The sequence below is a fragment of the Gopherus flavomarginatus genome, chromosome 1 (assembly GCF_025201925.1).
Source record: "Gopherus flavomarginatus isolate rGopFla2 chromosome 1, rGopFla2.mat.asm, whole genome shotgun sequence".
NCBI classification, from domain to species: Eukaryota; Metazoa; Chordata; order Testudines; family Testudinidae; genus Gopherus; species Gopherus flavomarginatus.
The window spans coordinates 45,199,475-45,212,756 of NC_066617.1; the positions used below are offsets into that span (position 1 = coordinate 45,199,475).

Consider the following 13,282-nt stretch of genomic DNA (forward strand, 5'->3'; position numbering starts at 1 on the left):
AGACTTCAAAGAGAAACTGCTGAGCTTCAGTTCATCTGCAAATTTGACACCATCAGCTCAGGATTGAACAAAGACTGTGAATGGCTTGCCAACTACAGAACCAGTTTCTCCTCTCTTGGTTTTCACACCTCAACTGCTAGAACAGGGCCTCATCCTCCCTGATTGAACTGACCTCGTTATCTCTAGCTTGCTTGCTAGCATATATATACTGCCCCTGGAAATTTCCACCACATACATCTGAAGAAGTGGGTATTCACCCACAAAAGCTCATGCTCCAAAACGTCTGTTAGTCTATAAGGTGCCGCAGGATTCTTTGCTGCTTTTACAGATCCAGACTAAGACGGCTACCCCTCTGATACTCCTTTACAAAAGACATCCCTCTCTTCCTAACTTAGAGTCCTAAATTTAACTTCGTCCCACACAAATCTGGCATTCAGACTTTTTCTGTTCAGAATTATTTATATCAGGAATGCAGAATTATAAAATAGATTTTTTTTTAAAAAAAAGAAGGATTTAGATGCAAAAGAAATTAAGCCTACATCTACCTTGCTTACTATTTTTCTTGGGTCCTCCATTTGAGCTTTGACAGATTGAGGTAGGTGGGTTACAGACTCTGCACAGGATTGAAAAAGAAAACGTATAAATCTGGAGAAATGGGTGCGTGTAGGTTTATGAGTAGAAATTAAATATGGGCTTGGGAAATGAGCCTTTATATTCTTTTCATGTAATAAACTAATTGTGGCTAGAGAGCTGACAAAGGTAACATTTTATCCTCTTTCTTCATTATAAAACTGTAATAACACTTAAAAACCAGATTTGTCTGGGTCACAAAATTTGGAATTCGTGCTGAATTTCAAACACCTCAATGTTCAGAGGTGTCTAAAGATGGAGTTTAGTTTATGTGCAAATCAGGAAGTATCCAGGGAAAATATAGCAGTAAAATATATGTTTTCTTATTAGATAGCGTCAATATAGACATGTAGACTCCTATCTGTGCACCTTCTAGCCAGATAAATGAACCAATGAGCACTTCTCACATTCTAGTTCAGTCTTGGCAAGTCATCTTTTGTGCAAACTCTCTCCCCCCAGTTTCTGTTATGCCTCTCTTGCACCTGGCCAGATCTTTCTTTATTATTCATGTCAGGAAAGTTTTATTTTTAGGAATGAAAAATCAAAGTAAGGAAAGGGAGCAAATGTATTTAGAACTGCACGCAAACCAGCTGACGATGGCAAAATACAGTCCCAACTACCATTTTCTTCACATTCCTTTCTTCAGGGCTTACTTCATTCAAAACAAAGTGCCAACTCAAACACTGGGTAATCCACACTCCAGCTCTTGACGGCTGGGAGGGGATGGGGAAAGAGACACAACACAATCTTCCCCTATGATTCCCTCCATTGTACTAGTTTCTCCTTTCCTTTTATGACCTACCCAGATCAAAAATGTTTTAGGTAGGAAGCCTAAGTGCCTTTACACCTTATCTCAGTGATTTCTTCTCTCTCTTCGGTTTGGCGTAAGGATTCATCACAGAAACTGCACACACCTCCCAGTGTGTGCTCACATGACTCATGACTTGTAGGTTAAGATGGGGATTCAATCTATTAGTTTACATTTAGCATTGTTCTGCCTAGCTTCCAAAAGTCCAGCCCTTTTCAGATTGCTGAGTGCTGCTCTGATGTGAAGCCCCACTGGAGCTAGCTTTTGATAAGCAGAGAAAAGGGCATTTAGGTAAATGACATTTTTTTTAAAAAAATTTCCTGTTAGGCAGTTTTGCAAAGAGTTTGTTGCCCACACAGTGAAAACCAATGATGTCACATCTGAGTGTGAACTCCCAGTCCAAGAAGGAATGGGTGTGATAGAATCCAAGAAGCTTTTATGTAATAATATGGTGGCCATTCCTCTTGGACTGGCCCCTCAGGACATTCGGCATGTATTGCTAAAGTGGAAAGAATTCTGCCTATTCTTCTTGCATTTCACCTGCAACAATAAAGGGGTGTAAGTAGGCCTCCTAAAGATAACATACTGAACTCTTACCAATAACATTTTGTACCCTTAACATCACCCCATCATGTATTCTCAGATTATAAGTCTTTCTGCCTTTCTTCTTGTGCTCTAGCGGCAGAATAGCTGTATTTTAGGCTTTTTTAAAAAAGATTTCAGTAGCTTTTGGGGCAGTAGGCACATGCACAATTCAGAAACATTCTAGACCTGCTGTGGGCAAGTCAAAGCCATAGCTATGTAGTCCAATGAAGAGTGCTAGAGAATTGAGTGATTTTTATTTATTTATTTATGTATTACGACAAATAGTATTTTAATCGAAAAAAGCATTTTCCAGGTCCCTAATCCTATTAGTCAAATTCATGTTGAATGAGTCAAAAGGTTCAGAATGAGGCAAAAAATGAGGGGAGGGGAGGGGAAAATCTTTTCAAAAGAATCAAAACATTTCATTTCAACAGTTTTGTTCATAAAAAGTCAAAAGTCAAAATATTTTGTTTCAACTTTCAAAATAGCATTTCAAATTGACATCTGGCTAATTAAAAAAAGAGTGAAAAACATTCAAAATGTCTGAATCAATACAAAAAGTCAAAAAGATTGTTTTCAATTGACTCAAAACATTGAATTGATTTGAAAAGAGATTTTTTTCAAGTTTTTGTTTCAAGTAAAATAGATTTTGGTTCAAATCAAACTGGAATATTTTCAGATATTTCAGTTTGGCCCAATGAACTGAAAAATACTTTATTTGCTCAGCCTAGTCACAACCAGCGAGAGGTTGTCCATTCCTAGAGCCAACTGAGTACTTTGCTTGCTCTGACTGAACTTCTTGAGCTTGTACTAAATTCTTCTCTGAAAGCTCCAGTTCTTCCCTCTCTTCCATTTAGTCTTGCATTGGCTCACTTGCCCTGTCTTACACTGATCTGCACTATTCTGTTGTTATAATTCACAGCCAACCCATCACTTCAGAAAATGGAAGGTGGTAAAAGTGGCTGGGCGTGGGGGAGATGGGTAAACGCATAAAAGACAAAAGTGTCATAAACAGATAGCTAAGGGTTAATGTCTTTTTCACCTGGAAAGGAGTAACCTGAAACACCTGACCAGAGGACCAATCAGGAAACAAGACTTTTTCAAATCTGGGTGGAGGGAAGTTTGGGTGTGAGTTCTTTGTCCTTTGTGTTCTGCCTGTACTCTCTCTCGGCTATGAGAGGATTTCTGTCTCCGGCTTTTCTAATCTTCTGTTTCCAAGTTGTAAGTACAAAGATAGGTTTGGTGTTTTTTGTATTTACATGTGTGAAGTTGCTGGAGTGCTTTGAATTGTATTCTTTTTGAATAAGGCTGTTTATTCAATATTCTTTTAAGCAATTGACCCTGTATTTGTCACCTTAATATAGAGAGACCATTTTTATGTATTTTTCTTTCTTTTTACATAAAGCTTTCTTTTTAAGACCTGTTGGAGTTTTTCTTTAGTGGGAAACTCCAGGGAATTGAGTCTGTAGCTCACCAGGGAATTGGTGGGAGGAAGGAGTCGGGGGAAAATCTCTGTGTGTTAGATTTACTAGCCTGACTTTGCATACCCTCTGGGTGAAGAGGGTAGTACTTGTGTTTCCAGGACTGGAAATAGGGAGGGTGGCGTCCCTCTGTTTAGATTCACGGAGCTTGCTTCTGTGTACCTCTCCAGGAACCCAGGGAGGGAACACCTGGAAGGGAGAAGGGAGGGGAAATGGTTTATTCCCCTTTGTTATAAGACTCAAGGAATTTGGGTCTTGGGGTTCCCAGGGAAGGTTTTTGGGGGGACCAGAGTGCCCCAAAACTCTAATTTTTTGGGTGGTGGCAGCTGTACCAGATCCAAGCTGGTAACTAAGCTTGGAGGTTTTCATGCTAACACCCATATTTTGGACGCTAAGGTCCAAATCTGGGAATAGGTTATGACAAAAAGTAAGAGGGCATACAGTGTAAGAGATGAGGAGGATTGCTGTTTTTTTTAATGTAGCTTTCCTCTTGTATCACAGCTGATTTTATACTGGCATATGAACAAATTGCCTTACATTATGCATTAACTGTGCAACAATAAACAGTACACTAAATCGAGTGAGTCACATGAATTCAAGACACTGGGGCTTACGTTTAGAGCTCTGTACAACTTCAGCTCACGTTCTGATCGACCCTTATTCACTTCACTTCACTCAAGCTTCCCTTCCTCTTCCCAATAGTTTCTCCCAGAATTGCTCTCCCACCTTCTTCATGCTGTTTCTTATGCTTGGGGCCTATTACTCCTGCTTCTTTCTCCCTCCAACCTGCTTTCCATTCAACTCTCCCCTTCATGGAAGCCTTTCATCACTAATCCACCAAATCCAGAATTTCAGATAGTTAAAATGAATATTAAATGAATGTTTAAACCACCAAAATAACCCACAAGGAGCTTTCACAACTACTCAGCCCCATGATTTGCTCTCAATGGCAAAAATTGCCCTCTCCAAGAGGAGTTCTCCTTGCATTTACTGATAACTTGTTCCCTGCCCTTTCCCCATGGCTGCTCTCGATGGTCTGTTGTCATTTTCTGTTGGGTCCTTGATGTAATTGTGCTCATAACCTACTAAAGGCCTGGACCACATCTTTTATTCTGATTGGAAAGTCCCATGCATGCCTATAGTGCACACGATACTACCTAACAAGGTGACTCTCAAATGCAGAAGCATGACTTGTCTGTAGCAATGTCACTGAGGGAGGGAGGGGCAGCATTTAAAAAAGAGAGAGGCTTGTGATGATGGGGCAGAAGAAATTCCTATAAACATTCTAATCTTCTATTTGGTTTTTAAGGTATTTGAGTCATACCAGGTCCTGAGAACATTGTAATTTGGTTTGACTTTTGCCATTCTTGTTTTATGGATCAGCATCTTCCCCAGTAAAGGATAATTAAACAATTCCATGTTTTAGTTAAGCTCCAATCTCATCACTTTCTTACTCTCTTTCTCCTTGCTGGAAGCTGCAGTGTCCAGATATACTCCAGCTTTCAAACCTGCCAACTTCTGTATGTGACACCAGCTTCTACAATCAGTGAAAAGGTTAGGGACATGGTAATAAATATTAGAGGAAGAAAATGGAAATATATGGGATTCTTTTTCTTCAACATGAGGAAAGTTTTCTATAAACTTCATTTCAGGGTTTAATAATTCAGTTGTCAATAAATTACAGTAATAGTGAGAAAACAGTGGGTCTGGAATAAATTTGGGCCTCATGAACACTGTACTGAAGAATGATCGGTTGAGAGGTCTGCGTATGGATTCAAGGCATGTACAGTTCATAGGCCATTTGCACTGCTGCACTGAAAGTTATTCAAAAATTCTAGCACCATTGTTTGACTTAGTGAAATTAGTATTTTGAATGTTTATATATTTGACATAAAACAGGCCCAACCAGTTTTCTAGCTGTATCCAGATACTGCAGATTAAACTGGAAAATCCAGCTTCCTTCATCTTATGTTCAGTTTTTTTTCTTTGCAGCTAGTCAGTCATATACTAACCTGAGTGCAATCATGGCCCTAGTCCGGCTGTTCTACTCCCTCGCTGTGCTGCTCAAATTGGCTCTGTCTGTGGACCATGTACCTATGCTGCTCTGGTCAACTCACAGGTGAGAAATTAAAACATCTAGCAGTTGCTTTACCAGAACAAATTGTGTGTGTGTGTGTGTCTGTGTCTGTGTGTCTGTGTGTGCAACAAATCACATATGATCATGTCTGCTCCGCCCTTCCTGAGACCTTGACCCAATGTACAATATATGAGACACTATGGTCTAAATAATACTTAGTCCTGCCTTGAGTGCAGGGGATTGGACTATAAAAAAACATCCTAAAATTCCTTCCAGTCCTATGATTCTATGTAATTAAAGTAGGGCATGGATCAGCATTCACATTGCACTCCCTGTCAGTACCCAGCCTGAACCAGGGCAGCTAATGATCCAAACAGCAGACCAAATTCAGTGATAAATCCTGGTCATGTGCCACCAGAGGCATGTTTTGCATACACTAAGAAGATGATGTATTAAAGACTATATCGTGATGCATACACACAAGGAGGTTGAATTAAGGTTATACAGGCAATCGTAATACTGGTATTTCCTAACTTTTGAGTGCCTAATTTTGCACCTTAATGTTGTTTTTAATGTAGCTTTTTTTGCATGTAAAAGAACACGTTACAGTGTGCATTATGTCAGATAGTTAGTAGAACTTGTGGCATCATACTGGTTTGGTTTTGAAAGTGCATGAGAGATGCTTGAATGTGAAGGATTTGAATGTACTTAGGCGGTCATGAGACTTTTGAACCTGACATGTGAGAGACTTCAAAGAAAGAATCCAAAAGGACTTGCAAGATAACAAGCCACTTCTGAACCAGATCTAAGCAAGGATGAAGGAGACTAATCTGGAGGACAAAGTTAACAATAGACCTGTTGTACTGTAGACAGACTTGCTGTCTGACCTTAGGCCTGTATAAATCACTTAATCTCTGTGCCTTACTTCCTTTGCCATGTCTATTTAGATTGTAAATCCTGCAGGGCAGAGACTTTTATTCTATGTACATATGTATGTATGATGCCTAGCAAAACAGGCCCCCTGAACTCAGCTGTGTACTCTAGGCACTGTGATGTAAATAATAACAACCATCCAGCTGACCATGCTTGAAATGTAATAAAGTTCATCCAAGTTATTTTCAAACTATTTCCTAATGACTCTCTTTGCCTTGCTCTTATTAGCTTCATGACACCCTGATCTATGGAGCTATCAGTGGTAGGCCCGGAATCCTTGCAAGAAATTCAGTCCCCTTCTTTACAGCCGTGAGTTCTTAAAGTTAAACTCCTCTTAGAGATGGAGCAGCCCTCCCCTGAGTACATTTGACCTCCTTTGTGTTCTGTAAAAGAGTACAGGGCTGACTCAAGATGTGACAGATTGAATAAGGGCCAGAAAAGTGTCTTGATTTTATTTGCATTTGCCTCTTAATTTACTAAGTTTATGCAGAAATAGTATACTATGTAAATTCAGGGTTTTAATGATAAGCTTTTCAGTGCAATGAATATCTCTCTGTGTGAAATGCTATTTCAATATAGAGTTCTTTGATGCCCTTTCATTCTGTTAAATGTGATACTGTGGTGATGAAGGCAGTAGAAGGATTGCATTTGAAGACAGATTTGAGTGTGTGAAATTTGTGCTATGTTTCTCTCAAATGTGTTTTGGTCATTGTGTCTTTTATGACATCACTGATTATCACCACACTTGACAAATGTCAGTACTACACTAAGGCATCTGTGGAAATTACACCTTTGGTCTCTGGGGAATAGAAGTGTAGGAAAAATGCAGATGTAACTACAGAGAATGAAATTAAATTAGTTAGCTTTGTGTTTTCTTTTCTGAAGGAAAGTAAAAGATGAATCTTTAATTTCAGGAGCTTGTACTACATTGGAGGTAGTAGAAGTTGACTAATTTATGAATCTTTAAAACAGACAACTGGAAGAGATCTAAAATTGTGTACTGAAAAGAAAAGTAGCTTCGGGCAATAGTTTATTTTTCAAGACAAAAATGTTCCTAAATGACTAAAAAATGAATCCATGTTCCTTTGTCCTGCTTTTTATTTCTTGTAAATACAACATCTGTTGTCACTATAAACAAGGTGGTGCTGCTTTTGTGTTTAAACAAAAGTTATTGCAAGGTAAGGCGTGTTCAGAAAGCAAGAGTTCATAGTAGTAATGAAAACAAACTTTTCACTGGCAAGCAGTTAGCAACGTGTTCATTACAGTTTATTCAGGATCAACAGCAAGAAAATCAGGCAGGCAATGTAGTGAAACCAGCTTCATGTTTATATGCCTACAACTTTTTCAGGAGGAAATGTACCTATATCCATGATCTTTTGCATTTTGAAAATGCAATGTTTGTTGTGGGAGAAATTATTTCTTGGCGAATGCAAATGAAGTAAATAACAGATGTATATTAGTTTAAAAAATAAAGCAGAGGCAGCAGTGACTTTGGTTTGCATGAATTGTTGTGTATGCTTGGCTCCAAATTCTACACGCAGTATTTTAAAAGAGGATCTTTCTAATAACGAAAGCTTTCCTGCATATCTCTGTCCATAATTCTGGTTTTAAACACTGCAGTTATAGCTCTTATGCACTGCTTTGTTTGAACCTTAAACCAAGAGTAACAGGTTTTTTTAATTACTCTAAGCCCAAAGATATTAAAACTAAACCAAGGAAAGAGGAGCTCATTAACTGAATATGAAACTACTGGTATATGACATGGTTTGTAACATTTGAGTCTGAACATATTTCAGTGTCCCTTTAAAATCAAATCTGTTCAAATTAACACAAGTTGTGCGATAGGTTTTATAATTAGTTCTATAGAATCTTGGTGGTTTCATCTTTTAGTTTCTGCAGAATTTTTCCATAAAAGTTTGACCATGACGGGTCTATGAACACAATCCAGAAGAGACAGAAAAGCAGATGTTTTAAAGGATTTATTTATCATTTCAATCTTCACTTGGTTTCTAAAAAAATCACATTTTAGGGAAGGAATGGTGGGCACAGCTGATGGCTGTAAACATGGAGATGTAAAAAGCCATACTCGTCATTTTCTGCTGTCTTGATACCTCTCCTTCCACTTCTAGAATGAGTGAATATTCCATTTTAGGAAGTGGACCCATTCACAACCACTCTGCCAGTTACAAGTTTGGAAAGAGTAATTAGGAATTTATCCTGGCTCCATATGCTCTTTTATATGGTGAACTGCACCTGCAGTAGCCAACTTTAAAATTGAATCTTTTTGTGTGTTACCTCTCTAGCCTGTTCTTTTCTTCTGTGATAATTTTCCTTTGCAACTTACTAGCTTTGTTTTGGCAGTGCGTAATTCTTTTTTTTTTTTGGGTGGGGGGGTTAGTTTAATTTTTATTGTTCCTAAATTTTATCACCCAAGTGCTCACTGAAAGACCAGGGGATTTACCCCCTTCTGTCAATGAGTAAACTCTGCAGAGGGCGTGAGCCTTTAAAATGAGAGAGAGCAAATTCTGCCCTGGGGCTAAACATACAAAAATCAAATTATCTTCAATAGGAGCTGTACACAGCTATCGGAGAGTGGAATTTGACCCAACTAAAACCTGCCATATATAATGGTGATGGACTGTGCTGTGAGCCATATTCTGTTCTCCCTTACATTAGTGTAACTGAGAGCAGAATCTGGCCTGTGTCCTTAACCAACATACATTGGGATGCACAGATAAGAGTTCGAGTATTTTTTTAAACTGGTAACTAACCATATTGATGCAATCAACTATTTCCAAATAAAAACGTTAAAACAAATAAAGTCTTAAGGAGAGTGTAGCCAGTAGTTGAGTAAGGATGTTGAGTTGTGATCAGCATCCCCTCAAGTACCATTTGATAAGATCTACATTTAAAAGTATAGTAGGGTTTAGTAATATGAAGTAAGCAAAATTAGGAGGCAGCAATGGCTGAGCTGTAAATCCATCACTGGATTTTCTGTGCTCTTGAGGAAGTCACTTCTCTCTGTCTCAGTTTCCTCATGTGTAAAATGGTGTCAGTGGGTCCATTTCTTACTCTCATTGAAATCAATGGCAAAATTATCCTTGCCTTCAAGTGGAGCAGGATTGAGCCTAATAAAATGTATTGTACCTGTTTCACATGGATGTTATGAAAAATATTAATATTTGTAAAGCACTAGCAAGGCAACTGATAAATTATAAATAATTAGTAACACATTTCAAAATCTCTCTTATGTCAGATTACATGGAAGCCTTTTTCTGAAAGCTTTCTAATGTCAGACACTATACACTGATCTGAGAAACCTGAAATTTCAAATGTACACAGTGTGCAAAGTATAAAATGCATTTAACACCAATCCTTACTGTAACTTCGATACATTAAAAATGGTCTCTTCTATAATGAATATAAACAATTTGACAAATTCTAGTATTTCTAACAGCAACCTTAAAGAAAGATGGGATAGGAATAACTTAGGTGCCTCAATGACAAGGATTTCACTAGGGGGTCCCAAAATTGTAAAGCCAAGTGCATCGTGTCATAGGAATGTTCTTTGCTTACAGTCAGTGAAAACATTTCACATTTTCCAATAACCAGCCAGTATTATGCCGAGACCAGAGGTGGCTCTTTGTACAGTGAATGCAAATTATAAATGATTTCGAGCAAGAGGTAAGGCTCAGCACTAAAATAATAGTTTTTCTTATGTTTGTGAGAAGTTTAAAGGGAAACCTACTCTGATGTATAGGCATAGGAAAGTGATACTGTGAATACGAAGAAGCTGAGAAATCCCTTAGCTCCTTGAGGATGTTTTTTCTCAGAAGAATCAAATATTCTCCCTTGTAAGATTACATTTTGTATCAGGTCATTGCTGGGTTGCCACTCCAAATGTATTCTTTCACCTATAAAGGTATCCAGCTGCCGTGGTGATATCGTACAATAAGATGTTTCGGTACCTTTTTGAAATTCTGGTCCATTAGTCTTTAATTTTCATTTTGCCTTTGCCACTAGCACTGATGACATGTGAACTTGATATCTAGTGATTGTATTTACAGATTCCTAGTGACATTTTATTAACTAGCTATGGTCTTGCTTAGTTCTGATGCACAGGGCAAAAATATCATTGCTTGCCTAATAATCTCCTGCTGATTGAAAAAGACAAATGAAAAAATAAACTCTAAAAATGATTTTATCTGTAAGTTACAAAGAGTATATGGGAACACATAAGTCAGAGATGTAAAAACCTTATTAAATCGTAGTCTATCCTCCTCCCAGACCAAGATACAGGGTTTATTGAAATCTTTGCTTCCATTAAAACCACTGTCCAAATTCAAGCTGGCCCTAGGGAGAAGACAAATAGGATAATATCCTTGTATACCTCACTGTCCCATCACAGAACCAAACTGTACATTCAGGCTGTTCAGGATGTCTGTGGAGATAGTGGGAGGGAGAAGCAAACTGCAGGCTTAGAACTCCTTCCTGTACCCATCCCCTGCAGGCTTGTGCTACACCTGGGCTGTGGAAGCAGGGCATCTGAACTTTATTCCCCACCCCTTCTTTAATGAGACAGTAGAGTATGTAAACACACACAGCCAACTGCAATTAAGAGATTTAAAATAAAGAGGCAAATTATATGGATAATGTGAATATTAAACAAATGTTCACATTAAGTTATGAACTAATGTTATTTATTCAGCACACAAAGTTAATGGCAGTCTCTCTGGTGGCTTCAGTGTGCCCTTAAACAGATTTTAGTCTACTTGTAAAGTTTCCAGGGCCACAGTTTTTTTTAAGTCTCTGTTTTTGAGACAATGTGTGTGTGTGCACGCGCACACACACATGCACACACTATACGTGAAAATAATGTAATAAAAGGAAGTAATAGGAGAGATAAGAACCAACCTATGTAGATTGTATTTCCGGCAATGATGCTGGGGTTATCGAAGTTCACTGTTCAGAATCTAAATCATCTTAGAAAAGGTGCCCCACCAACTCATAAAGCCATCAAAGGAGCAGTGCCTAAGAAAGGTGAGCCTTTCCAAGACTGCCATATTTTAAAATGGGCTTATTAACTTCCCAACATCTTTGTATTGTTCCTGTGTTGAGCTAAACAAAAAATAAACCCACCAATGTTTACCTGGCTGATTTAGAATCTAATTTAATTCTGTTTCCTGTGTCATGTATTTTTCAATTAATTGCAGATGTAAAAGCTCTGGAATAATCCTGTGAACATTTATTTTGTACAATTTTGCCAGTGCTGTTTGGGAAACTGATTTTAAACTACTGTTTGATTTGCTGTAAGGTAATTGTGAAAACATTTGCAGTCCTTTCTCCTTGCCCTCAGACATGCCATTTACTAATTTTGCGTAAATTAATCTGTAATCAGTTTCCTTACTATTTTAATGCTGTATCTTGCTGATATAAATGTAAAAAATGCAGAGGTTCAATCTTGAGCTGAGGCACTAAAGCTCTATATGAATAATAATTGTGAATCCTTGAGGTTTTCCCTGATGTTTTAAAAGTTTATATTTAAGACTGATGCTGAGATCATGGGGTTTGCCATCTCTGAAAATTCCAAGCATACCTCTTAAGCAATTTCTAAGCTCTTGGACTTTCTGCATACTCGCTAATATGAATTTCAAAGCACAAATGAAGAGGTTTAACATGCATATGAAAATATCAAATGATAAGAGTTCCCAAATAAATAATAATAATAATAATAATAAATTTACTGTCTCCACTGCCCTGAGTTGTCTGCTCACAAAACTTTGGGAAGTCTTACAGAGAAATATACTTTGCTTTCGACTGGCAATCAACAGTGAAATATATTCTCAGCTGACTACTATTCTTCCTGACTGCCAGTATCACAGCACCATTCTGGCAGAACACCCAAAGTATTTTCACCCATGAAAAGGGCTAGTTCTGAAAGGATTCTCCTTGCAACAGTTCCTGATTAAAAAATTATGCTCTCATATTCACCTGTGGCTCAGATTACAATTAATAATAGCAGTCTGAATAAATACTAAATTGTGCATCTGTTGTCCATTACAATGGAACTCATTTGGTTCAGGCTAAGAACACTGACTTATCATGGTTTAGTGGTTAAAGCACATGACCAGAAGATGCAAGATCGAGGTTCTGCTCCTGTTTTTCCAGAGTTGCAGTGTTACCTTAGACCAGGGGTGGTCAACCTGTGGCTCCAGAGCCACACGCGGCTCTTCAGAAGTGAATATGCAGCTCCTTGTTTAGGCTTTCCCTGCACAAGTGGCAGAACAAGTTTGGGAACCACTGCCCTAGAGGATGAAAGGACCATTATAAAGATCCAGAGCAAGCAAATGGAAACTTTATCTTGTATTCTAAACAACCAAACAATATGACTTCCTTCCAACTTTTAAAATCTATTTTATATAAAAGAAAGGTGGCATGTACCATCAACTTCCTTTTCAAAAATATCCTGTCTGTTACAATAATATGTCTATATAGATGCTTAAATCCATCCCTTTTCAGCAAACCGCTTAATCATGTACTTAAGTCCCATTCAGTCTCTTAGTTAAGTGTAGGCTTTGCTGAACACTGATGGTTTGCTGAATTGGATCCACAGTGTTTATTACTATTGGCAGTGTCATTGACTTCTAAGGGATCATCCACAGTGGAAAGCACTTCATTTAGTAGTATGTGTTTGCAGGACTGGACATGGAGAATGTAAATTCTTCATGGGAGGGTCCCCATTTTACACATGCCAATAAAGCATCTAGC

General features: G+C 38.1%; 1 protein-coding gene across 3 annotated transcripts in view; it reads left to right on the forward strand.

Annotated features, from left to right (window-relative positions):
- Window positions 1-13,282, forward strand: part of LOC127042833 (V-type proton ATPase subunit S1-like) — a 102,293-nt gene that overhangs the window by 12,187 nt on the left and 76,824 nt on the right. For all 3 annotated transcript variants that reach the window (XM_050936276.1, XM_050936277.1, XM_050936275.1), the window contains one exon: window positions 5,497-5,623. In XM_050936276.1, coding sequence (XP_050792233.1) covers window positions 5,529-5,623 — 95 coding nt within the window. In that variant the 5' untranslated portion in view covers window positions 5,497-5,528. The remainder of the gene's footprint in view (window positions 1-5,496; window positions 5,624-13,282) is intronic.